Here is a 27589-nt window from a genome sequence, read left to right on the forward strand (position 1 = left end):
CATTAAAAGTAGCAAATACTGATATAATTGTTAACATTTAGCACTATCTAAAAATATTTTGTCATTAAATCTTTGCCACAAATGAAACTGTTTTGTCTAAGCAGCATCTGAGGCCCCTGCTGTTCATACATGCATATTTAATACAGCTCAAGGTCACTCCACAGCAGCCTGCAGCTGAGGCTGCCCACCCATGCCAGTTCCTTTCTTGATCATAGCGAAGCCAGTGTAGCTTGCTAAGCCTCACCTTGACATCTCGAGGCCACTGAAGAGCATTTGGGTGTGCTCTAACACACACCTACATTTTGTGCCTTTGCTCGTCATGACCACGCTAGCCCCATAACCTTGTTGAAGTCTGCACACTGCTCCTTAAAGCTCAGTACTGCACTCTGCTTTTGTAGAAGTAACTATTTTCCTGTAGACAAAGCTACTCCAAATTTCAGATCAAAACTTCATGTGCTTTAAGGCTACAAGCCTTTTGCCCAAACTGCAGCAATTAAAAGCCTACTGAACACTTACAGATAAGGATCCAATATGAGCATCCATAAACTCCCAAGATCAAAGCTCCCCGTGTACACATTTAAGTCTGAAGCCTGAAACTAGCTTCTGGCTACTCCAAAGCCTTTAAGTATGTATACCACGCTTTGTTTTTTATTTCTTGATGTACTGGATTCATGAAGCTAAAACTTCTACTTGTTACATTCTCCATAGACTTTGCTGTGTCTATCCTTCTCTTAACCTACGTCAGTAAAGCCTATTTCTATATTTACAGTATGAGAATCTCAATCAAGAGCTGTACACTGAGGCTAGATGTGGTAGCACGTGCCTTTAGGCAGACACAGCTACTTGAAAAGGCAGAATCCTTAAAGCTCAAAGTGATACAAGCCAGCATGGGCAACATGAGATTCCATCTAAAAAAATTTTTTTAAATATATATGTAAATACTAGTAGTCAATAGCCCAGGTATTCCCAAGCCTATTTACATAAATTACTCATAATCATTGAAAACTCCACCCTCTTATTTTAAATGAATTTTATTTCATATAAATTTTATACATTACAAAAGTATGCCTGAGCCTCTCTCCCAAATAGATTTTTAAGTTCAACCCAATCTCCCTCGAGGCAAATAAATGTAAAACCAGCCATATTACATCAACTATACATATTAAAATTTTTCTTTTACAAGAAAAAATTGTATTTGCACATCTTAGCAGTTTATGTTATGTTGCCAAATTTGGTTCATTTTCAGGGACTATGAATTTCCTATACATAAGAATCCAATAGACATTCGGTGAGTATTTTTACCCTAAAGGACAAAATGTCTGATTCAGCTTTTTTCTTGTATTTTTTTAAGAAGATACTCCATTTGTAAATTCAAGTTTGGTTGGCCCTTTTTAGTCCTTTTGCTCAATATTTTGAACACTTCCATTTTTTTCTTTTTGTAGAGCCTTTGAGCTTCTTCTCTCTCTTGTTTTCTCTTCTCAAATTCCTGAAATTAATATATGTAAATCAATCAGATTCATTTCAGAAATTGTTTTGCACAACTATCACCTTCAAACTTTCTAAGGTCTTTTTACAAAATATGAGTCATTTCCCAAATCTGAAGCAATGTTCCATTTACCTCAGACCATAACTATACTTTCTATAACAATGAATATAAATTATATAATTTTATGCATTTATATGCAAATAACATTAGATCAAAGAAGACAGAATGCATTTACTTATATAATAATTTCATTGTTTAATTAAATCCACTAAGACTTTGGGAGGATTTTTAGAGGTTAACTAGTCTACACTAAAAACATTTATTGACTATTTACTATATATGTGCAAAATTTTCTGTTAGATGCTATGGATTTTGACCATTCAAAATATATCATAATCATTTGATCTAAGATATTCAGCTTTGAGTACAAATAGAATTCAAAGGTATAAATAGTATGGAAAAGCCATTATGCATAATGTATTACATTATTCTTACTAAACTAAAAAGTCAAAAAAGTTCTTATGTAATGTAAAAGATGCTGTTCTTGATTCCTTGTGCAACAAATGTAGCCCCCAAACAACACTAAACAAATATAAACTATTTACTTTATAATTTTAAAATGTTTTCACTTGGGGGCCAGGGATTTAGCTTAGTGATTCTGCATCCTGCCCCACAAGGCACAAGTTCCTGAGTTCAATCCCCATACCAAAAAAAAAAAGTCGTTACTTGAACCATATGTAAAATCACAACATATTGTATTCTTTAAAACCTTTTCATGCTAGTTGATTATGGTCACCTTACAGAGGAGGTGCTGAGCTCAGTGGTATTGAAAGGAATTTGCTCAAGATCATCAATAAATGGTATGGCTAGGTCTCATATCCACAATTTTTAAGTCCCCATCGTGATATTCTCTATTACTTAAAATTATATTCTTATGGTGCAGTATTTCATTTATCTTAATAAACTTATAAAGATCAAAAACTTATTTGTAAATTCACATATACAAAGCAGTTTATTCTTATGAAATTTCTCTAAATAAAATAATTTTTTAAAAATATTTTTACATAAATTTTGGGTCTGTATTAACACTCTTTAAGTTTTGATTTCTCATGTGAAATGGTGTTGGCTTTTATGTTGATATTTAAAAGCTGCAAGTTTTAAGAAACTTAATTTTCATGATTACAAAGTCCTACTACTCTTTAACAGAAACTTTAAAAGGCTACTAAATGTTAATAGAATAATGGTCCCTATGGCCCTTCATTTGATACACTGATGGACAATATAAAAGATATTTAAAGAAAGTTATGATGTAAAAAGCTATGAAACAAAGACTAGCATTTTCATGGAGAAATGTTTGTTTCATCTTAGTCTGCCATCGGACTAAGAACAATCTTAATTTTAGATGTTATGGTAAACTCTAGTTTTCTCAAGTACACATATTCTAAAGTATAAACATAAAGAAAACTATAGGGGGAGTTTGTGATTGATAAGTGATAGGTAAATGAAATGTTAATATAAAGAACTATCCACAGGTTCTACAAGATGAAAATTTTGTTTTATTTGTTTGGAAAATGTGTTAACTCTGTTCTCAGTAATACAGTGGCACCTTTCTACTAAGTTAAACTAGTTGGTTTTTTGTTGGCAAGACCAACTCTTTAATATTTTATTCTAACATCTCCCCCTCTGGCTTTTACTTGCTTCAAAGTAATTCTACTACTAATGAGTAATAGCTTTTAAATCCTATTCTTGACCTATGGGTAACAGAGATGAGATAAAAATTAAGAAACTAGAATGATACAAATCTCCAACTCTGCTTAGTTATCATTCATTCAAGAGACCACTATCACCCAACACCAAGGAGCACATTTTGTATATACATTCAAGATAAAAAAGTAAAATGCACCCAAATATTTTAAAAGTAGAACCTACTTGTTTCTTAGCAGCACGCTTAGCTTGTATCTGCTCATATTCTTCTTGTGCTTTCTGATTGGATGTTTTCTTTTTCTTTGGAACACTCGTGGAACTTTATTAAGATACATTAAGAAAAATAAATCACAAATGTTAGAAATGAGTCAAAATTCTGAAGCATTGTGGGGTCAAATATAGTACTGTAAAATCTCACTAATGCAAATTAAGGGAAGGAGACGAGGAAACTATAATCTTTATTAGTGAAATGTTCACATAAAGTATTAAAAACAGTTGAATTTTTTAGGATTACAGATCAACTAAATGTATGGTAAATGGAGATTCTGAAGGAATATTTAATCAGGGAAAATATAACAGGCTTTGAAAGGTCCTAAAATGTTAAAGAATTTTAAAAATATTAAACTGAAAGATATTACGGAAGCTGTGGGTATAAACTTTGAGTTCTTTGAACACCTTTCTCTGTTCTATTTCATCTAGTTAGTCATGAGCCATGAATCACTTCCATGTGTTGGACCTAATCTTCATTCAGAAGGACTCTTTCTTAAAAGTGTTCATCTCTTTATGTCTTCCTTCTGCTAAGGCAGAATCACTTAGGGTTTCACTTATTTCCTCAAGATACCTGAACTAATAATGCTCCTTTCCTTGTCTCTCAAGGTTTCACTATCCTCAGGTCATAACTACAATGTAACATATTCCATAGCTCCCTCCCTCATTAAACAAAGCATTACCAGATTCTATATCCTTTTTTTAACTGTTAATCTTGTTCTTTAATTTTTCATAGTCACGTTTCCAGAAAGAATAGTACAAAATTGTCACTTTCCCTTCAAGCTGAGTTAACCATTAAAAATCTCTCCAAAGTCACTAATGACTGCCTATCTACTCTCATGTTTTTTTTCAACTTATATTTAACAGCTGAACAATCCCTACTCTCACATCTTTCCTATGCTGAGTTAGATGTCACTACATTCCCCCAATTTCACTTCTTCAATGACAATTTTTCCATTTTCATCTCAAAATAAAAATTTTGTAAAAATATATTTATTTTCCGTCTTCTGACTTAACCCATCTCCTTTCAATCACTGAGAATGACTCAAATGCACATTTCTCAAGTTTATCTTTTCCCTGAGCAGTATATACTATTAAATAAGACTATTAAAAATAATGAACTTTTATTGTCTCTGCCTTTATCCCAAACTATACGTTTTTCTGTGGTTCTATTTCCTGTTATTTTGAGCACAAATAACTCACAACTTTAAAAAGCAAAATTTCAGTGAAGTTGAAAATTATGGTCCCAACTAATTCTCTGCAAGTCACGTTTTTATTTGATATGTGCACAGAAATATTTTTGTACGTTAGCACTTATAAAACTAAGTTGTTTGGTTTTGTAAGCTGGATATATGGAGCTGTGCAATGTTTTGTTACTTTTAAACTCCAATCCATTTCTTATCCTCTGCAGAAAATCCTATTCTGTGATGTGAGGATTAATAGTAACACTCAGAAGCACTTATCATGTATTACTCATCTTTTTAAATTATTGATATGAATTAACTCATTCATCAAAATGTCATGATATATTTCAGGAACCATTTACCTGAGTGAATGATCCTTTCAGGAGCTGTGGAGTACCGTGGCTCTCAATTACATACTTATCCTTCTTATTTTAAAACATTGGGACACCAACATGTCTGGATCTACAGTTCAACCTGTTGACATACTCTATTAAAACTTCTCAAAAATTATTTTTAGAAAATATTAATGTTAGAAGTTAGCAACACTCCAACTTATATGTACTTCAGACAAGTCTAAAATTCAGATTTTAACTCTCCTTATATTATTTCTTCAGTTATATTAAACTGACTTAATTTAGTGGATCCCATAATTTAAAAGGATCCCATAAAAATGTGCACACTTAAATATATTGGAACTTCTAAAATGTGTTAAATAAGGAAAATTCCAATCCCTACACAAATTGTGCTATAATGTCTTTGATAAAACACTACATATTTGAAGTAGACCACAGAAGAAAGCACATACTTTACTGTCTTGCTACGTTGCTCTTCTAGCTGAGGCTGATGTGACTGGTCTTCAGACAAAGCATGGTCAACTCTACACTGCTCTTCAGGCAAAAGGGGGTTGACTTTTTCTTCTGCCAAAGGCCGTTTTTTTTTTTGTTGCTGCTTCCTGAGTCTTTCCTCTTCAGCTAAATAGAGATGTTTCAAGTGATCTGGGTACTGATCTGTGAATTGGGATTCCTGTGCTGTTCCAGCCTTCTTTTCCTTCCATAGCAATTTCTTGTAATTCTGCTGAATCTTCAATTTTCTCCGAAATGCAAAGCCTTGTCCTACATTGAAGGATGAGTCAAAATTAGTGTAACAGAATATAAATACATTAAACATATAAAGCTAACTTAAAATAAAACTTTTCACAGACTCAATTCAAATGTTAGAAGTATTTTATTTTGCTTTTAAATATTGGATCAGGCAACAAATTCAAATGACAGACTGAATAGCAAGTTGGTCCTTTACAAACTTAGTCAATGCACATCCAGGTAAAAATCTCAAAAAATAAAAATTAACCAATTAAGATTGTACTGGAGTCTCAAATGAAAACAAATTCCTTATATCATGTAAAACATAATTTGGGTCTGCAAAAAATACTTGATAGAAAAAACACTATCAATATCTTATCTCAGAGAAATTTACTACAAAACTTATTTATGAAAATACTTCAATTACTGTAAGACTTTGTGAACAGCTGGCAACTATCACTAGACTGAACTCTTTTTAGTCATATATTCGAAATGGGACCTGAAACAACCTTAGAACAAAATACTAAAGGGAAGTAAAGAATGGAAAACGAAACTTAAATTCTGCTGAGAATCTCTAATTACCAGGCTTTGGGACTTTTTACGTCACCGTATAAATACAGGTGCGCGTGAACATGAATAAGACACACACAAATGTACCCGCACACGCTGTTCACGGTTATAAAGGAGGAAAAGTAACGAGAAGGGGGCTACGGTGGGCAAAGCGTTTAAAGTCCGAAGGGAACAACACTTGCCCATCTTTCCAACCGGAGCTCTAAAAAGTCCACGGCTTCCGAGGACTTGGTAACAGCTTCTTCTGCCCCAAGCGCGGCCGGACCTAGAGCCTAGAGCCTTACAGCTTAGGCAGGTCACGCGTCCTAGGGCTTCTTTGGCCTGATAATTTAAAATGATGGTCCTCTTACCCTCGCGAACGCTTCCCACGAAGGCCTGTGGATGGTTAGGCCTCCAAGTCCTCCGTTTCACATTCTTATTCTTAAATCCGACCTGACGAACACCCTCGCCTCGCGTCTCCAAACCTTTACTCCGCCAACTCCCCGCCGGGCTCACCGGTGCCATCGCGCCCCAACTGCGCAGATTGACGACCCCAAAATACGTCACCAGGCTGAAGCAATCGATCGCGCACCCAGAGTTCGGCTCGGAGCTCTACTTTTTGCGCCTGTTGTACCTCCGACTGAGCTGCCGCCGCCCCGCCACGTTTGCGCCACCTACAGCCCGGAGGGTGAGCGTCATGGCGGCTTTTTACCCTCTCCCGGTGACCCAGGACCTGCCCACGCTGCGTGCCAAGTTGCAGGGTCTGCTGCGGTTCTTAAGGGAAGCCCTGTCCATTTCCAACGCACACACAGTGGACTTCTACACAGAGTCCGTGTGGGCGGGGCTGGTTGACTTATCTCCGGAGACCGTGCTGGCCGCGTTGAGAACGTTGGCGGCGCCGGCGGAGGCCCAGGCCCAGTTTTATGAGGCGCGCCCCCTGGTGGAACAAGGGAAAGGATCAGGTGAGTGGCCACCGTGCGGGAAGGGAGGCCAAACAGGAGTTCCGGGCCCGCAAATTGTGCCCCCTGGTGGAAGCCGGCCGGAACCGCGAGAGCGGCGGGCGGAAGCGGGGCGGAAGTGGCGGGAAACCTTCTGGGCGCTGCATGGGGGCCGGGCCGTGCTAGGATCACTACTCTTAAGTGTTGTGCTCAGCAATTTAAGGAAAACAAGAAACCGGGCAAGGGCATTCGTTCATTTAGCAGTTCTGTAGTATTTTAACTCTAGGGAAAACGAGGAAGAGTTTTCTCACGGGATTTATAGATTTTAATGGGAACGTGGCAGACGATAAATCAACAGTTAATGAAATATAGTTTCACATGATGGTAAATGGTCAAGTAACAAATGAAGACAGTATAATGGGATAACGATTGTCTAAGGAGGCTGCCTAACTTTGGAAGGTTAGGAGAAGGCACCGTTTTTTTTGCAGAAGTCCCGGAAGGGATTTCAGGCCACCTCAGACTCGATTTGGCAAAAGCCAAGTGAGGGACAGAGGCTGGTGAGTCACGGAGTTGAGGTGGAGGTGCTTTTGAAGTCCTTAAGCAACATGGTGAGCTCATCTAATAGACGTTTGGGAAAAGATGACTCTGAGAGGTATTTGAAGATTAGACTACCTGTGGTGCTTTAAAAGAAGAAGCTGAGGTGCCAGTTAAAAGTTATTTCATTAGCGCGGGAAAGAGGTGATGGTATCCTGGGCTAGGGTAGAAGCAGTGAAGATCTTACTTATTCAATTAGAGTTCATTTTTAAACTTGCTCTTAGCCAAAAGGCCGAGAAGCGCTGAAGGCTCTGGGGTTTCCTGCCCTCAAGACACTTAGACTATAGAGATGTATAATTTGGAAATAGAATGAAAGAACACCAACAGCTCCTGGAATTTGTCCTAGCTTGTTCTTAAGCTTTGCTAGGTTCATTCGTGGAGATTTCTGTAAGTGCACAACACCCTGGGAGGGACCATTCATAATAACGTTTGGTAAATACTGCTTCGTTAATGTCACTGTTTGTTGTTGAAGGGTTCGCTCTCACAGTATCCTGTACTTGTGCTAACACGACAACTTTTTACCAAAGCAGAAACCGTTTGTCTTGTCAACTGATGTCTTCTCAGCACCAAGGAAAATACTTAGCATGCATTAAGTTCTCAGAAAATATTTTTGAATGAATGAATGAATGGTTCTTGTTAGCTTTCAAAAAGCAAGAAAAAAAAAGAAATAGGCTGGAGATTTACCTCAGTGGTTCCATCGCCTGCCTTTCAAGCACAAGGACCTGAGTGCGATCCCCGGTACCAAAAATAATAATAATAAATAAACACAATATTATAAGAAAAAGAAATATCACCATTAAATATACAGTCACAAGATTTTCACGTGGATTTAACTTAGTCTCCATACAATGGGAGAATTAGATTGCCTTGCATATCATCATCATCATCATAATTGGATTAAGTATTACATATTCTGCATTGTGATGTGTTTTCATGAATATTTTGTTTTAGTCTTCACATCAGCCATTTAAAATGAGTTCTGTTATTCTCAATTTATAAAATTGCAACTTAAGTTATTTGCCAGGGGAACCTTTAAACCTAGCTCATTTGGCTCCAGAATTTGACAATTTTATATCCACGACAGAAGTCTACTCTGAATTATTTAACAGTTGCCAAGTTCATTTATTATCTAAATCATTATGTAATGTTATTACTACTTTCCTCAATTATTTTAGTGTTTGTTTCCCCCTTCAAGAATATAAGACTGTTTTGTTAACTCCTTTATCTCTAGCACCTTAGAACAGTGCCTAGCTAGTATAGGTTGATAGGTATTATTCTGTCGAGTTTAATTGAATGAATGAATAAATTTGCTCTCTTAAACTGGGAATAAATGCAAATATCTTTTGGGAAAAGTTTACAGCCATTCTTTTTTATCTGTCCAAAACAATGGAATCCAAAACAATGGAATCTAGAGTGTTAACCTTTGAATGTCTCTAGACCGAAAACTTTTCTATACAAGATGTTCCATTGTACAAATTGTTAGCTGCTTCTAGTAGTAAAAAAGAATACATTCTTATAATCTGTTTGTATGAAGTCTTCATTTTTGTTTATGAAAAGATAACTTTTTTCCCCAATCACTGTATGAGATCCTTTTTTTTTTGGTCAGAGATCATTACAATCTTTTACTAGCTCTGTGTCTTATTAAAGTATTATTTACTATCAACAAACAGTATGAGTTAGCAGTTAAATTTGTAAAGTTAAATTTGTGAAGTTAGAGTTCAAATTTCCATTCTACCTAGTACCAGTTCTGTGATTTGGGTGAAATTTATCATTTAGCAAGTGTAAAGTATGTGCCAGGAATATTTCCAGAAGTTGGAGAACTAGCAGTAAACAAAACAAAAATATTTCCTTTATCTTGTTTGTGTTCTAGAAGGAGGAGAAAATAGAAAAAAACGAAGAAGAAGAAGAAAGAGGGATTAAAGTCCCATGAATAAAAATAGATAAGGATGGAATGAATAAAAAGAAGTAGAAGAGGAAAGTATGCTTTGTTTTATGTAGATTGTCCTGGCAAGACTTTATAGAAGTTACTCTAGAAGGAAAGATTTAACAAGAAAAAAAATGAGCATTGATGGTATCTGGAGGAAGAGAATCCTGGATTGTGGGAATACGGAGTGTGAATGCCCTGAGGTAGGAAAGTATACAGTACATTTAAGGGGAAGCAGGAAATAACACAATTGTATTTGAGGTCAGTCCAATTTGAGTCCTATTTATGACTGCCCCCCCATCATTCCCTGCCTACTTAGTTATTAAAATTTGGTCAAGATGTTTTATTTACATAGTATAAATTATTGCTACTCTGAATCAGTGAGGACCACAAATGATAAAAATCAATTTAAACTTACTGCTATTTGAAAGAAAGGATAGGCAATCCTTGACCATCTCTTGTACGACTTCAGCAAAGCCAATATTCTTCCTAATTTGCTGTGGTCATTAATAGAGCTAAAAATATGTCATTCATCTCTAAGTCTTCCAGCCAAGGCATGTGATTATTTTTATATTTTCATTTGTTTTTGCAAAAACTACTCAGTTTCTTCTCAGTAGAGCACTGACCTAGGTATTATGGGTGGATGCAACAGTTAAGGAGTAATCTCTGCAAAACCAGGTACATCCCAGTGGAGGAGATAAAAGATAGCAATAATTGTATAAAACAAAATGAAAAGATGAAGTGTTCCACTGTAAGCAGAATTGTATTCTATTTTATTCACCTTTGATTTTGTCTGAGAATTATATACTGCATTATTATATTTTTCCTCATTCATATATGAAATCCTGTCCTCTTATTACCCTAGAACTGCTTTTTATATAATTTAATTTTCAACTATGTGACAGTGCTTTTATCCAGATCTAATTGATTTCATCTTCCAAATAAGTTTTCAGTATTTTTTAATCTTTGAAATCAAGAAAGTGCATGTATCTTAGTTGTTGAATTGCTTTGAGTTAATTTTTAAATTTTTCCCTAATAAAACTCTGTTCCCTTTCCCCCACAATTCAAGCTGTTCTTCATTTATTTTATTCTTCTACATGTGTTTTTAAAACTTTTTATGTCCTTTTGGTGGGAATTGAATTCATCTTCCATGACAGCTATTTTACATAGTAGGCACTCTCAATTAATTTGTTTTACCTGACTTATTTTTTATTTAGCAAATGAATTTCTAAATTTCTGTTTCTATGAATATTTTTCCCTTCAAATTAAGCTATAAAAAGTCTTTTAGAGTTTAAATACTATGTTAAATTTTTGCATTTTAAAATTTGATTTTATTTTTATAAATAATGTAGTTAAATATGAGAATACTTTTGTCATGGCTAAATATACTTACATATCCAATGTGATGTTAATATTAATACAATAAAGACAACATGTCACTTCCTTACTCATTCCAAAAGCATAGTTTGCATGCTTAAATAACATATTTTTTTCATTTCATACGCAACTATAAATTAAACTGAAAGAGCTTAGGCAGAAAGTTTCCTAGCATACAGTTAAGTGATATAAATTAAATTTTTTTAAAGCAACAGTATTATTCCTTTCTCGCTGGGTAGATTATAGGACGATGGATAAACTCAAGCATTGATAAAAATTTATTTCATTGGCAAGACAGATTTTAAACTTTGGTTAAACTCTATTAAACATGATCAAGATGGTAGCCAAAACCCAACTATTGTAATAGAAGCCAAAACCTTAAAATGTTTGATTATATTTTCCTGGAAGAAAAATTCCCATTTTGGAAAATGTGTTCAGTTCACCCAACAGCTACTGAGTGCTGCCGGTGTGTGGGTATGGGGGATGGGAGTGGGGTAGGGAGGTAGGAGGTGGGGTGGGGGTGTTTATCATTAGGGAAAATGTCACCTCTGAAACCATTGCAGTAGCACTGCTCAAACTCAATAGGTTTGAACCACAGCTTTGACTGCACAACAGGGTTTCCAGTTGAAAGATTTGTGTATCAGGATGATGGATGCCTGGACTTGAGGACTGAGAACACAAGAAATATTACATGGAAGTAAGATATTTAACTTTGACAGTGAATACAAATATTTTTTTTAAAAGACAGGAGAGGGAAAGATTTGGGAAACATAAGAAAGCTCAGTTCACTTTTGAACCTTTTGAATTGAAAGCATCTATATAATATTCTTGTAGAAGTTAAGAAAATATCTTTAGGTCCTTCTGAAGGTTAGGGTTCAAAGAGAAATGTTGTTTTCTTCTTGAAATTCTGGATGATAGGTTATGTGACATTAACAGCTACCCCTAACCCTTGTAACACAGTTACATCTCAGAAATTAGTACACAACTGCATTTTATCTTATATTACATTCTAATGTTCTAAATCACCTTGTCTTAACCTGAGATTGTAAAACTTTGGGCTGAAATGAGATTTTATGCTTCTCTAACAGGCTCAGTGGTGCTATTGAAGTCCTCGTGGCCTCAGGTGATTACAGCCACCACAGAGTCTTAGGAGAACTCGTTTCTCCTTGTGTAGTTGGTGATGCTGCAATAGTAAGTGTACTGGAGTGTCGCTGTCATTCATGCATGCGGTCATTCATCCATTCATGCTGTGCTCAGAGTACTTGTTTTCAACTGGATTAAAACAAGGGTATTGCCTCTTTCCTACAAATAGATACCACAGTAAAATCTTCTATTATTTTATTTTAAAATAAAATATTTTATTCCTTTTTCAGAGATTATTTTATATGTAAAGATTTTTAAACTTTGGAAACTTTAAGATCATTTTTGATGGGAAGGGAAGTTGTTAAGCAAAGAAAGTGGTTATGAAGAGCCACAGGGAGCGATTAACTAGCTTATAAGAATGTCACATGAAAGGCTAAATGTTTAGCGCAGTGCCTGGTATATTTGCTGTGAATGTCTGCAGTAATATTGAGTTTGGAGCCCTGACGAGTCTCATCTTCCTTAAAGTGTTGTGTGACATTCAACTAAGATAAATCATTAAAGACAATCGAATAACATTTATTTTTTAATTTTATTTTTATTAATCCTAAATATCACATGTTCATTCATTGTTTTTGTTTCTAGCTTTGAAATTTTGTTATACATCTGGTTGCCTTGAGATTTTTCATAATATAACATGTATATGTGACTTGTCTGTTTTTCCTTGTACATTGGTCTCTAATGTAAAAAGAAAATAACTTCCTTTCTTCTTGTCTAATTAACTTGTCTTATAAAACTGTCTTATACCTATAAGAAATGTGTGAAATAGTGGTATAGGTTGCACAAAAAAGTAAGACTGTAAAAGCAGCAACATCCACTAGAGGGCGATGTGGGCAAAATAATAAAAAACAATGCTCAGGTACAGTGGGCAGCTGATTTTTAAAACAAAGTTTTCCTTGTGCTTTGGGGAAAAAAAAAATCTAAGAGTTAACTAAGTTTAAGTAACACTGTGGTTTCTGTTTTACTAGCTGTCAATCTCAAACTGAGTATACAAGCACTCAGGGACATACTGTGAGGACTTCAACACTGTTGCTGTAGCCCCAAAACTTCCTCAATTATTGTTTCAGAGATAGAAGACAAGACCATCAATACGTCTGTTTCTCTCCAGATCTTTAAAAATATAACCAAATCATGTCACTTACAGGCTGAATCACTTGAAAAACAAACAAAAAATATAACAGCTGTATTTCCATAATTCAAAAATACTTTATTCATCATGGAGATCATTAAGTAACTGTTGTTAGCCCTAATGACAGACTATTGGGCTGAATTAGATTTTCCTTTTTTAAAAGTCAAGAATTGTTGAAAAGATAGTATTATAATTTAGGTGTACAAATTTCTAAAATTAATGGTGGGCCTATAATGAAAAGCAAATTATCATTTAATTCAGGTTGGATTGGAATTTTTAAAAGTACTTTCAGATGGATACTTAAGTTGATTTGAACCTTTACTTTCCAACAGAAACATCACATTTCTTTCTGTTGGCAACATTGTCCAATAAGTGACTATTATAAAGGTCCCTCTGCACGTTAAGATTTAATACTCTTATTCTATCACACTCAGAAATTGCCACGTGGGAACCTGGGGATGTTGAGACTGCTCTTAAACCAGAGTCTCACTTAATAGTTGACTGAGTTTTCCCCACTGTATCATGCCTAAATATTTTGATGTGGATTTTATTACTTTTGGCTGTGTAAATAAATTCAGTTTGTAAACTGTCCAACAAACTTTATATAATACATAAAATATATCTTAAATTCACTGTAGTAATTTTTATAATCCTGCTTTATATTTAGTTGATTCAAAAAATTGAAATTATGCATCTGAATTTTTTCTTATCAGTGACTTTGGTACACATTACCACCAACAATTTGAGGTACTTGTCTTACAAAGGTGAAGCTTAAAAATGTAACTTTTACTTAAAATTCTGTAGGCAGTCATCAGTTATCTTACTTTCTGATTTTGTCAGATAGCATCATTTTTTCTGCATAAGTGGATTTTTTATAATTTCATAACTAACTGTGAAGATTAGCAATCCTACAGAAGACTTCATGGCATACAGTAATTATTTTTTGTAAAACCAAAGTTGTTCCCTAGACTGCACCATCTTTTTGAAAGATGAATATTTCATATAGCTTAGTTAACTACTTGATGTTTTTGTTATTTTTAGTTTTTACAAATTAATTTTCAGCACATGTGCTTATTTGGACCTCTCTATCCAGAGTCTCTTTGACCTACTCCAGATTGGAATGACTTTCTTAACCTGTATAAATAAATTATTAGATTGAGCAAATATCAGTGAACTATGTGTTCCATCACAATAGAGTTATGTAGTAATAATAAGCCGAAATATTCAGTGACTGCTGACAATGAAGTTTTCTTGTTATTCCATTTCCATTGTAGCCAGACAATACTTTTATCTTTGTTCTGATCATTCAGACTTACATTGTGGTAGGTTCTGTCTTCACATAGGCTACAAAGCTAGGAACATTTCTAATAATACTTTGAACTTCTGCTTAAAAGTGGTGTAGTTAATCTAGCCAAGATGTAGCCACACCTGAGTCTAATAGGTTACTTATATACCTTTCTCATACAGAGAAAAGCATGAGTGTTTGTGAACAGTTCAGTTTACCATGTGTACTCTTCTAAATTTGTGAGCAGTTTAGAAACTATCAACAGTTATTATACTAAATTTATATAGAATGTCTGGTTTAAAATTGACCACAGGAAAATGTTCTGCTTCACTCAATTGTAAACTGATTAGCTTTAGAGCTGTTACACTGACAGTGCTGGGAACACGTGTACACCCTACACACAGGTATCAGTGGTCCAGATGAGGAACTGTCTTTCAGTAACATTTGTACCACTGAGATTGTTATTGTTGCTTCATAGGCAGTGAGAATAAAAGGTAACAATATTGCAAGGACTGACTTCTTTAAAATGAACAGTTGTAAGTCAGAAAGGACAGTTTAAAAGTTTATTAACTATATTACTGTTCAGATTTTTAAATTTCAGGGGAAAGCTTTTTGAACAAAAAAGGCCAAATTTTAGTTTGACACTTAAATATATCATAGATAAAACTGGGTGCTACAAATAGATAATAGTTTAAGTAACATATAAACAGAATTATTTTGAGATATTGCCACAATTCACACAAAAATGAAAATATATAATTTGCCATAAAAGTTGTTTATTAAATTTTCATACAGATTGACTGTCAACTATTTCATTATTGCTAATTTTCTTTTTCTATCCTGACTTTGTAGGTATTACTGATTTTTCCAAAATATTTTGTGAAACTTCTCAGAGGCTAGTGAATGTCGAAGCCTTTGCTCTGGCTGCAAAACACTATTCTGTCCAACACTTGGGAATCTGTACTCCTTTAGAACAGTTGCTTAAAGCTCTTCAAGGAAATAAAAAACAGAGAACTGGTATGTTTATTTGTGTCTCTAAGTTTATATGCCTTTTACATACTTTGAAGCGGTATACTATTTATATATGTATAAGACCTTATAGACCTTGATAAATTAGCTTGTACTTAGAAGAGTAGGTTTTCTCTTATATTGAACAAAACAATTTATAGATTTCTGCATTTTTTCCCACTTTGACCTCCGCCTGTCTTTACCTCAGGTAGTTGCTTCCCCTCAAACAAGACTACAGATGGCTAATTCAAATCCCCAAATCCTTGCATTTATTTTGTTCTGATAGGCTGATGTTTTCTGTGGCTAATTCTTTGGGAAAAGGCTGAGAAAAGAGAATATGGTTTTGGGGGGAATATAGGGAAGAAACATGAGTGTCAAAAAGTATGGAAGGCACAGATTAGAACACAAAAAGTGAAATAGATTAAAATTCTTCTATATGAATAATTACATAAATTGTAAAGAGACTATGCACCCCATTAAAAGATTGAGATCAGGGCTGCAGATTTAGCTCAGTGGTGCCGCTGCCTGCCTTGCAAGCGCAAGGTCCTGAGTTGGATCCCCAGTATCAAAACAAAACAAAAAAAAAACAAAAAAGATTGAGATCAGAAGACTGGTTTTAAAAACAAAATTTAGTCCTCCATAGTGAGGTAAAAACTGCTTTAATAGTAATATTCTAATGATAATTGTTATGTTTATAATAAAATAATGACCCTAAGATCTTTATTGTCCATGGAGCTCTTTACTAGGTTATCTCATTCGCTCCTCATTTCCTCACCTTTTTATTTTGAAAAGGTTAAAAACTACAGTGGGCTGGGGATTAAGCTCAGTGGTTTCACCACCTGCCTTGCAAGTGCAAGGTCCCAAGTTCAATCCTCGGTACTAAAAAAAAAAACCTACAGAATATTGTCAGGGTAGTACAATGAACTCCATATATTTTTCTTCCATTCACCATTTGTTAAAATTTTGTCACATTTGTTGTAGCTTTTTTACATATACAGTCACACATGCTTTATCTGAATCCTTTAACACTTTGCCCTCATGTATTTTAGCATTTATCTCCCAAGGACAAGGACATTTTCCTACATATTCCCCAGCCCATTTGCCCGTTCTGGAATTTAATACTGCTAAAATAATATTATCTAATAAGTAACCTATATTCATGTCTCTTAAGTTGCAAAAAGTATTTTATAGCCATTTTTCCATAGTATAGGAGTCTGTCCAAGCTTATGCATGACATTTAGTCGTAATGTTTAATCTCTTCAATATGGAGTAGTGCCTCAGCCCTTCATTTTCTTTCCTGACACTAATACATTAATGCATATAGGTCAGATTTGTTTCTTTCCCCTGATTAACATTTAAGTTATGCATTTTGATTTAAGTAATTCTTTTTTCTGTATCACACTAGAAGGCACATATCATTTTGTCCTATTGTTAGTGATAGCAATCACTTAGTAAAATTGGATCCACTGGAATTCCCACTGTGAAAAGGACTTTCCCCCTTTGAGTCTAGTTCTTTAATTTTGTTTTTATTTTTCTTTTGTCTCTAAATTTTTAAAGCAAAATTATTTCACAGTATTTCTCCTGGAGCAAGGCAAGGAGCTGTTTGATAAATCATAGTTCTTGGCTCCAAATAACTTTGCCAGCAGCCCTGCTGTAGAGGCTATAGTCCTTTGTCACCTAAAGCAGTAAGAATTTATCCCACCCGTTGTTAACTAGCATTGACTGAGTAGACCTCTGTCTACATCAAGGATAGTTAGTACTCCTGGCCCTTTCCTAAAGATTTATAAAGTGTATGGATTACAGTTTGAACATCAAGGTAAATAAGAGTGTATCCTTGGCTGAAATAAACAGTGATATTACCAGGTGAGGGTTGGACGGATTCTCTTGTATGCCCAGTGTAAAATAGAGTTGATTTAGGTAAGTAGCTGTGCATGCTAGTCATAGGTGAGGGTGGAAGGAGTATATTCCTCATCCTGGAATACATCATCTTATTTGTTTGCTTATTTGTTTGACAGTAGAATGAGATTGTTTCTCTTGTGAAATCTCAACTTCTCGAACAAAGAACATGTCCTAAAATACCCTTGGTATGTTACTAAGAAGGTGCTTGTTGCTGTCTACAAAACCCTAAGTAATAACCACTTATCCCCGGAAGAAACTTGTTGACAAGGTTCTCATTGCTGTGCAGTGCAGCATCCTAGGTTAAAACAACAGCAGGGCATTTCATATGTGAACTCAGTCATGCTGTGATGACCATACCAGCCGTGTGTATGATTTTGCCAAATTGCCCAACTCTTGTACGTCTGATAGTCTTGACTACCTTGTCACGTGCTCTGGCCATTTTAATATGCTTTACAATGTGACATATGTACCATGCACTCTAAAGTGCTGTTCTGTAGAATATTTTTCAGTGATAGAAATTTTGTACATGTGCCTCTCAGTACAGCAGAAACTAGTCATGTGTGACTATTGAGCACTGCAGGTGTGACTGGGGCAGCTCAGAAACTTCCTTTGAAATTTTGTTTGAGTTATTTTTACTGTAAATTGAAATAATCACGTTTGGTAGCTACTGTATTGGACAGTACAGGTTGTGAAATGTTCAGAGTTTTGCCTGTTTTCCTGTTTGTTATCTCTTTCTTACTGATTTATAAGTGTTTGTTTTATTTTTGTAGCCATATGTATTGGAAATACCTTTTTCCACGTTGTGGGTTGCCTCTTACTCTGTTAAAATTGTCTTTTGATGAGAAAGTTTCTCTTGTAGCGCAACTTAACAGTCTTTTTATTTATAATTATTTGTTTGTTATGTCGAAGAACATTTTTAGTAAATCTTTGGATCTTATTAATTTAAATTTGATTCAGAGCATCTGAACTAACAGATCTTTCACTGAGACACAATAGTCTATATTATTTTCAGACTTAATTTAAAAGACATGAACCTTAACTGATTTTTTAAAATGATCATTAACTGATAAATTGCTATATAACTTTAATAAAGTTAGACTTTAATAGGAGTAATTTTGTTTTTGTTTTTGCTTTTTTTCCATTCAGGTGAAAATCTGAAGCCAAATGAGTTTATGAATATGAAAAAATCTCATGAAGTTCAGGCAATGTCAGACCTAATTTTCAGTATTGCTGATTACTATGGAATAAAACAAGTAAGTATATTTCCCTATGTTTTTAAGTGTTAAAAATATTGCCCCTTTTTTATATTATTAATTCTTTTTTTGCTATTATTATGTAGTCTTTAAAATGTCCTATATAATAGCATCATTTAAATACCAGATATTCCAATATATGTTCTCATTTCCTGGGATGCTATAATTATAAAGCATTTATAGTAAAAACAGGATATAACTGTTAATGTTTTGCCACAAATTTCAGTTTTCTGAATGGATACAAGTTAAGGGTAATGCACTTCGATAAGTTGAAACTCCATCTTGAGGCAGAATTATGATGAGTCACTTTCTCCAAAATTGTTTGCTGCTAGGTGTTCTCAGAATCTGAATTGCCAAGCTGTGGTCTGGGACATTTTCCTTATTAAAATAAAGGGGTTATATTTTTAGAATTTAAGTTCTTTCATGATATCTGAAAATAGTATTTGTTTTATCCCTCCAGAAAGCTCTGTGGAGGTAATAGAGGACTTTTCCTCCTTTAATTTTTATTAAGTATTACAGTTTTTCCCATGGATTTACACAAGACTCATGAATTTGAAAATTAGAAAGCTATTTTAGCTTGGGCTAGCAACCTGGACCTCTGGGTTAGGGGCTAAGGACAGGATCTAATGGAAGTGTTCTCCACCTTTTCTTCAGTGTGCCAGACCTAAGCAATACCTATCAGTATCAGTAATCGACTTACCTTGACAGTGGAAAGGTACACCCTTTCCCTAGGTCTCTCCCCTCTGATACATCATCTGAATCCAGGGGCCAAGTGCTGTTTCTAAATATGCCTTCAGTGTCTACTGGTATCCACTAAGGGTGGTAACGATAAGAATGGACTGCTGAAGAGGAAATGGGTAGTTCAGTTAGCATCAAAAGGAGCATAGCAAGGTTAGACATTTACAGCATCAGTTAATAACAGCAGGTCCACTAGAGAAAACAAAGCCCCGAAGAGAGAAAATTCAGGTAAATGGCATTTCGGTAAGTCAGGCGAAGACTGTTCATATAGGGTAGGTATTTAGGTGCAGAGCAGGAGAATGGAATAAATCTCCACCCTTTGGGGCAAATGTAATCTGAATAAAGCAGAAAAACAGAATCCCAATGAACTGGACTCACATTCTTTGTCGAAAACAAGGCAAAACTTTAACCATTTAATTTGGAGCTACAAAGCAAAGCAGGGTTTATATATAGAAGTGGCAAAAAGCATAATGTATTCTCTGTGAAAAGAAGTTCAGTTAGAGTTCCTGTGGGCTTAATTTTATAGACTTTTCTTTCCATTACATATGTAACAATATCACTGTGTAAGATTTATTCCCTCTTCAGATACTATTGTGTTAATCACATTCTAGCCAATGTGCAAAATTTTTTCATACCCAACTTTATTGAGATATAAATGCACCCATGTTAATTGTGCAGTTTGATTTTTTAAACATGTAGGTATGCTCATGTAAACTCTACAATCAGGATATATGGTGTTTCCATTATCTCCCCAAATCTTATCAGGTTTGCTTGCAAGGGCATTCTTAAACACTGCTGACTAGACATGAGGTAACCACTTCAATAAACAGTTTACCACAATAAGTCTGACCAATTGCATATCCTATAACTCATCAATTTAACTTTAGAAATATACCCTCACCCAGAGAAACTTTGCTCACACACATTGGAAAACATGTACAAGAATGTTCCTAATAGCTAAAAACTAATAACAAACTAAATGTTTATCCATAGAGGATTGAATAATCTGTGATGTGCTTACATACAGGAACATCATATGCCAGTAAAAGATAAGCTGTTACTGTATGTGTCACATGAATGAATATTAGAAATAAAGCTGAATAGGAAAATAAGCAAGTTACAGAAAACTATATGTTTTATACTACTATTTTTTAAATGCTATTAAGCAAAATAATAGTATGTTTTCAATACAAAAATATATGCAGAAAGACTAGAATCGAAGTCCAGTAATAATTTGAGAATAGTTGTCACTTTGGTAAAGGAAGCAGGGAGATAGGATATAGAAAGAAAATATAGTTATATGTAGTGGAAATAATAATACTCTGGGTTTTGGAATGGAAGTTGGCAGATGCTGTAGGGTTCCTGATCCATATGCTCTCAGGTCTTCCTATTTCTTGATGTGCTGGCCTGGTTTCTACCCAACAATGCCTGCATTTCATCCTTGCATGTTTTCTTTTATTGAATAGTGGACGCAGTATTTCAGGTGGGATGATTCTTAAGTATGTGTTTTATCCTGGGTCTCAGAATTTTCCCAATGGGATTAAACCCAAGTTGCCCCATAGTGGTATCTTGCTAAATAATGCACCTTTCATAGGGCTGTTTTTTCTTTTTTTCTGTTTTACCTTCCTTCCCATGTTTCTCTCACCATCTGTTATATCATTTACAGTTAAGTCTTGTTGAAACATTTGCATGTGGCATAACCCAAAATAAAATGAAGCATATTATTTTGTGCTTCACACTGTACATGTATACTACCTTTGTTCTTTATTTGTATGAAATACTATGTAATACTGGATAATTTTAATATGATAAATTTATTTTTATTTTTAAAGTGCACAGAAAATATTTTTGAAATGGCTTAATGCTTCATGTTAAGCCTGCTTTAAGAGAATGATTTTCATAGCAATGGTAAATAAGACAACCAAAAATTTATGATTTCTGATAAGGCCCAAATCAGTACATTTTAGAGTGTCCTTGACAAATGAAACATTTTTTGGTAAGATCACTTAATTAGCAATATCATTTGATTTTTTTCTATTTAGTTATATGTTTAGTAATTATATATTTTAAATTGAGATTTAATAAGTATAGATTTCAGAGATGGAGACTCAAATTATGAAACACTTAATCTTAGCACTGACCATAGAGCCGGGCATGGTGGTACACACCTGTAATTCCAGCACTTGGGAGACTGAGGCAGGAGGGTCGCTGTGAGTTCGAGACCAGCCTGGGCTACCTAGTGAGTTCTGGGTCAGTCTCAACTACATAGTGAGACCCTGTCTCAAAAAAAAGAAAAAAAACAAAACAACAACAACAAAAAAAACCACTGACCATAGAAAAGTAAATTTAAAAAGAAGGAAAAAAAGTTAATTTCTGCTTTAGCCATACTACTTTCTACTGACCATACTGACTTCTCACATACATTTCCAGAGCTTTTTAATTTTTACTTCTAAAATACATTCATCCACTTATACTTACCTGCCTGATTGATTCATTCATTTACACAATATTTTCTTAGCTTTACCACATATCAGAGGTACTGTTAGTTACTAAGCCTGCAAAGGTGAATAAATAAAAATACTTCTGCCTTCATGGCATTTATATTCTAATCAGGAGAGATAGACAATAAAAATATTGTATTTTGTTGTATATTTTAAAGAGGAATGAAATGAAAGGGGGAAAGAGGAGTTAATGCAGAACTTTTCCAGTGGGTGGTACATATTCAGTGGCACTGGAGTGGGAATAGTTCTTTAAACAGCAAGGAAGCCAGATTGATTCCAGTAGAACGAGCAGGATGAAGATAACAGGAACTGAGGTTGAGGTAAGATAATACAAATTATGAAGTTCTAGATTCTTAGATGCCTTTGAGATGACTTACAGTTTTATCCTGAATAAGATGGATCATTTTTTCTGTTATGGTATAACTTTATTTCACAGTAGCCTTTGTTTTTATGCATTTAAACTTAATTTTCTTAAGAAATTAACCATTTCAGTTCAATTGTTGTAAAATTTTCTTTCAGATTGTTTATTGATACTATATTGTATATGTTCTCATGGCTCATTTTTAATTTCTGTTGACTTTTTACTCCAAGAAATTGATAAATCTATTTACTATTTCTGGTAACTTTTTAAATATAATCACCATGATTTTCTTTGCACACAGTTGTATGAAAAAGATAGTTTTACTTCTTCCTTTCCAGTTTTTAGGTATTTTATTCTTGTTCTTGATTTAGTACACTGAATTGCCAGGAGATGTTGAGTAAAAATATCCGGAGTGGTTGTTTTTTAATAGAAAAATAACAAGTATTGCAGGTTATGTAAATTGTATTTATTTGTTCACTTGCTTTAAAATATATATGTGTATGTATATATGCTTTCTATTACCACTTGACTAAAATCCTGTCATTCTGTTTTTCTTACTTCAGGTAATTGACTTGGGTTCTGGTAAAGGCTACCTAAGTTCCTTTTTGTCCTTGAAGTATGGCTTAACTGTTTATGGAATTGATTCCTCAAATACCAATACTCATGGGGCTCAGGAGAGGAACCGGAAACTAAAGAAACATTGGAAACTCTACCATACTAAGTCAAAAGTAGATGTCAATGGACTGGCATTAAAAATGACAAAAGAAAGAAAAATGCAAAATGAAACGAAATATAAAGCAGATACTGAGCAAGTATATAACAGTCCTGCAAAGCAAGAAAAGATGTCTACCTCAGATTTTTTGCCAGATTTTTCAGGCTCTGTAATTTCTGATATTAGAATACAAATGGAAAACCTACATACTCAGTCATATGAAGAAGAAAATTTGTGTTTTTTAAATGCCTTTTCGCTCATAGACTTTTTGCCTATCGATGCCATAAAGCCTATTTCATCATCACATATATCCAACAGAGAAATGTCTGAAGCAAATAAAGGGAGAAGAAAAATGCCATCACAGTCAAGTGAATCAAATGTATATTCACCATTAACTTCTTTTATCACTGCTGATTCAGACCTACGTGACATTATTAAAGATCTGGAGGTGATTTCACCTTGATTCCTTGAATTTTATACAAAATGCTATAAACATATAATTCAGTTTGATAGATGACTTAACATACTAATACTAGCAGTAATCTAAAAGACCAAGTAATTAAAATAGGAAGCATAATTTCATTACACCTACATCTGTCAAAAATTTAACAAAAATGTATTTCCATAGAGTACTAACTACATCCTTCAGTTCTCTTAAATCATGTAGAAGAATTGGCAAAAAGTTCGTTGGTAAGCTAAATTGTCTACCCCAGTATACAGATTATTAAAATTGCAATTCAAGAAAAATCTTAAGTATGCTATGTTTTTAACTGACACATAATTATACATCTTTATAGGGGACATCATGATGTTTTTGCACATGTATACATTTTATGAGGAGCCAGTGGAGGCGGTTGGCATACATATCACCTCCAATATTTATCATTTTTTTGTGTGATAACATATATTTACAGCAAAGAGGTACTTAGTACAAAATTGTGTTTGTTACATATTGTGATCAAATATGCATTTGGAATGGAAATATGTAATTTCCTTTAGCATGAGTAATTTCTAGGTTTTCTTTAAGTTTGGAAGTTTCTGAATTTCAAGTTTGTCAAATTATGTAAATGAAAGAAAACATCTTAAAGGCAAAGTCATTTGTTAAAAGGTTATAGAGAAGTTTCTAGACATCATTTGTCTTACCTCCTTTTCAAAACAAAGCAGTTTTTGGAGTTGTACATTCTACCATGTTAAATTTTTAAGAAACTCTTACCCCGAGAAATGAGTAAGCAAGATACAAGAGTTCTTTATAAATTTAAATCCTTGTTTAGTAACTGGCCAGTATTTTGACATTTTATAAGTGGGTAATTTTTCTTGCCTCCAATAATTTTGGAAATCACTAAAGGAAATTAGTTAATTTTCATGAATTGTTGTTCTTATATATAAAAATAGTAATTAGGTTATTCTTTCTCTAAGGCTTAAACAAATTATTTGAATTTAGCCTAATTTTTGAAAATATAAAATTTTAGTGCATGTTATTACTTTTTAAGTTTTTAAAAATCTTATTGAAGTATATGATCAGAACTATAAGTAAACACAAGAATGATCTAATTTAAGACAAGGTTGAATAATGTTTTTTTAGTCCTACAGTGGTGAGTCAGCAGTTTAATAACCAAAATTCACTATTATTTCCCAGTGTCCCTCTCCCTCCTCCAAATAATAAATTTTTACTCTTAATATAATGTTTATACATCTTTGACTCCTACCTGCTGTTTGCTAATATTATGAACTTTGATGAGTACATTTAAAGATGAGAATAGGGCCAGAGATTTAGCTCAGCGGCATAGCGCCTGCCAGACAAGCATGAGGTCCTGTTTTCAATGCTTCATGCCAAAAAATTAAAAATAAAAAAAAAAGATTAAATCTTTGTGCATTATCTTTAGGGAGAACTCAAGCTTACAGAGAGAATTTTTTTTACCTCTTAGCCTCTTAATTGACAATAAACTTTTCATGTCTTAATTTTAAAAAAATTATAAAATTGTAGCACCTAAAACCTAGCTGTTATCATCAGGAAACACAAAGTGGTTCCAAAGAACCCCAAGAACTGTGCTTTAAGAGAAGAGTGGCTGATGTAACTGAGTATTCTATTAACTGAGCATTCCATTAGGTCAAAGCAACCTGTGGACACAACTGTTTTACTTAGAAACTTTAGATTTTAGTCCTATTTTATGTTCGGATAACATAAGTCAAAATAAGACTTTTAGTAAAATATTTTAAAATAATATTTAAATGGAATATATGTATTTCTGAATAGTTATAAAAATACACTTGAGTCACAAATTAAACTTCTGTTACTTTGAACTTGTAAATAATAGTGATGGAAAAAACAGGAAACATCTACCAAATTTTGTTGTATGACAGATGATAAGTCATTTATGGAAATTAATTTACTAGTCTTGCCACAGTGCACTAAAATGAGATGTCATCATTGCCACTCTGCAGAAAAGAAAACTAAGGCACTGGATAGTTAAAACAGATTTGCCAAATTGCATTTGTAACTGAACTGGAATTTAAACCCTAACTAATTTCCAAGACTGCTATTAGTGATTATAATATAATTTATGTATTTAGGTTTAGTTATAATTAGTTGATGACAGCTATTTAACACATGTATCAATATTTTATACATTTAAAATTAATTGTTAGTATAAAGGGATTAAACTGCTAGATGAGTATTTCTTTAGATAACATAAGAGAGACGTGATTTTTTTTGTTTTTGTCTTTTTGAGACAGGGTTTCACTATGGGGTTCAGGCTGGCCTTGAGTTCACTTTGTAGCCCAAGCTGGCCTCAAACTCACAGTAATTGTCCTGCCTCAGCCTCCTGCGTGCTGAGATTACAGGCATGTGCCACCACACCTGGCCTGGTTTTTTAAAAATATTTTATTTTTAAAATTTTTAACTTAATTTTTAAAAAATTGAATTAAATATTAACATTTGTATATATAGGTTGCAGATCTTCACTAATATTATAACCTTTGAATTATCTGGGCTCAACATGTTTTTTGAAAATTGAGAGGTTAAAAAAGTTCTCCAGAACTCTTTCTTCAAAATGGTAATAGTATGTTCTAATACAAAATATATTTCCTGAATTAAAATTATTTTTGCTCCTTCATTAAATGTTTGAGTTATGTCAAAGGCGGGTATTATATTAAATTGAACTTTTTAAATATTAGTACATTATGTATTTGTTGGTATACATTTAAATTAGGTTTGGAATGAGTAAAGGAAATATTTCATAGGAAAATTTTTAAGTTCATGTTATAAAATTTAGAACACAAATGTTGAATTTCATATTGCCATATTTGATATAGTGAATAAGTAAACTTTTTGATATTATAGTAGAAATGCTCACTTTGCACAACTTGTATTTGTTTTTAAGAGCAGTGCTTTTAAGGTTCTTTGTTTTTTTTATGTTTTGTTACCAGGGATCGAGCTCAGGACCTTGTGCTTTTGAGGCAGGTGACAAAACCACTGAGCTAAATCCCCAGCTCGTTTTTAAGGTTTTTTAAATTTCAGGCTCTGAAAAAGTTTAATCAATAAAAATTGACTGGTATGGGAACAGGGATTTAGCTCAGTGGCACTGTGCCTGCCTTGCAAGCAGGAGGTCCTGAGTTCAATTGCCAGTACCAGAAAAAAAAAAAAAAATGACTGGTACAAGTCTGATATAAATGCATTTCATATTACAGGTTTCTTAGTAATGCATGCCACATTTGCCTAATTCAGTCTTTGAATTACTTTGTCTAGCTGTTAAGCAAATGTCAGTTGCAAAAGATCAGAGAAAATACAAATAATACATAACCAAAAGCACTGAAAAAAACGCAAAAGTTATAATGAGATCACAACCATTTTACTTAAAAAGGAAACAATTATTATGAAAATAAAATGAAATAATATTTATCCTGAAAATAAATTTTCTAGGTAGAATTTGATAATTATAAAACTTTCAAATGAATATGAATATGAAAATGAATTTGAACGAATATTTTAAATCTTTGCCTGAACTCTTTTTCAGCCTTCCTTTTAATGGCCAAAATTTATATTTGATCTTGTCTTTAAAGGATTGTTTAATGGTGGGTCTACATACTTGTGGTGATCTTGCTCCAAATACTCTGAGAATATTTACTTCTAAGTCTGAAATCAAGGGAGTGTGCAGTGTGGGTTGTTGCTACCACCTCTTATCTGAAGAGTTTGAAGAGGAGAATAAAGGTACAGACTTCTCCATTTGTCATCACTTTTATTTATCTGAAAAATGGTTCTTCTTTCTTGTTCATTATCATGGTTTAAAATGAAATGTAGAGATACCATCATTTTCTTGTAAGTCTTATGCTACAATTAATGGAAATTTGATGCAGCATCCTTTTATGTGTTTTATTGTACTTTTTTTGGCCAAAAATGGTTTTAATGAGTGCTGATCAGTTTGCAAATATTTGAAATTTCTTTTTTTTTTTTTTTTTTTTTTT

At 33.8% G+C, this 27589-nt stretch overlaps 2 protein-coding genes across 4 annotated transcripts in view; one reads left to right on the forward strand and one right to left on the reverse strand.

The window, feature by feature from the left end:
• Positions 1-991: 991 nt before the first annotated feature.
• On the reverse strand, positions 992-7002 carry Ccdc59 (coiled-coil domain containing 59). Its single transcript, XM_010610149.3, has 4 exons — positions 6641-7002; positions 5447-5753; positions 3416-3509; positions 992-1486 (listed from the first exon to the last, which is right to left on the reverse strand). Exons 1-4 carry the CDS (start codon positions 6792-6794, stop codon positions 1325-1327), a joined length of 717 nt encoding a protein of 238 aa, XP_010608451.1. The 5' UTR covers positions 6795-7002; the 3' UTR covers positions 992-1324.
• The window catches only part of Mettl25 (methyltransferase like 25), a 101898-nt gene continuing 81197 nt past the window's right edge, over positions 6889-27589 (forward strand). For 2 of the 3 annotated variants that reach the window (XR_777498.3, XM_010610126.3), the window contains exons 1-5: positions 6902-7231; positions 15509-15673; positions 18710-18816; positions 22980-23576; positions 27188-27335. Coding sequence is in view for 2 of the 3 variants with exons in the window: in XM_010610126.3 (XP_010608428.1) it covers positions 6967-7231; positions 15509-15673; positions 18710-18816; positions 22980-23576; positions 27188-27335 (1282 nt within the window). In the remaining variant the exon portion in view is untranslated. Of the gene's footprint in view, positions 7232-15508; positions 15674-18709; positions 18817-22979; positions 23577-27187; positions 27336-27589 lie in introns of all 3 variants that reach the window. The other variant, XM_010610139.3, reaches the window with a different exon arrangement.

Source organism: Fukomys damarensis, unplaced genomic scaffold (assembly GCF_012274545.1).
Source record: "Fukomys damarensis isolate Sample0158 unplaced genomic scaffold, DMR_v1.0_HiC HiC_scaffold_15, whole genome shotgun sequence".
Lineage (NCBI taxonomy): Eukaryota > Metazoa > Chordata > Mammalia > Rodentia > Bathyergidae > Fukomys > Fukomys damarensis.

Coding starts and splice junctions, on each gene's coding strand:
- Ccdc59 (XM_010610149.3), bottom strand. CDS start 6,794: ATGGCACCGGTGAGCCCGGCGGGGAGTTGGCGGAGTAAAGGTTTGGAG. Junction 3,510..5,446: donor CAACGTAGCAAGACAGTAAA/GTATGTGCTTTC, acceptor ATCTTAATAAAG/TTCCACGAGTGTTCCAAAGA. Junction 1,487..3,415: donor AGCGTGCTGCTAAGAAACAA/GTAGGTTCTACT, acceptor TATTAATTTCAG/GAATTTGAGAAGAGAAAACA.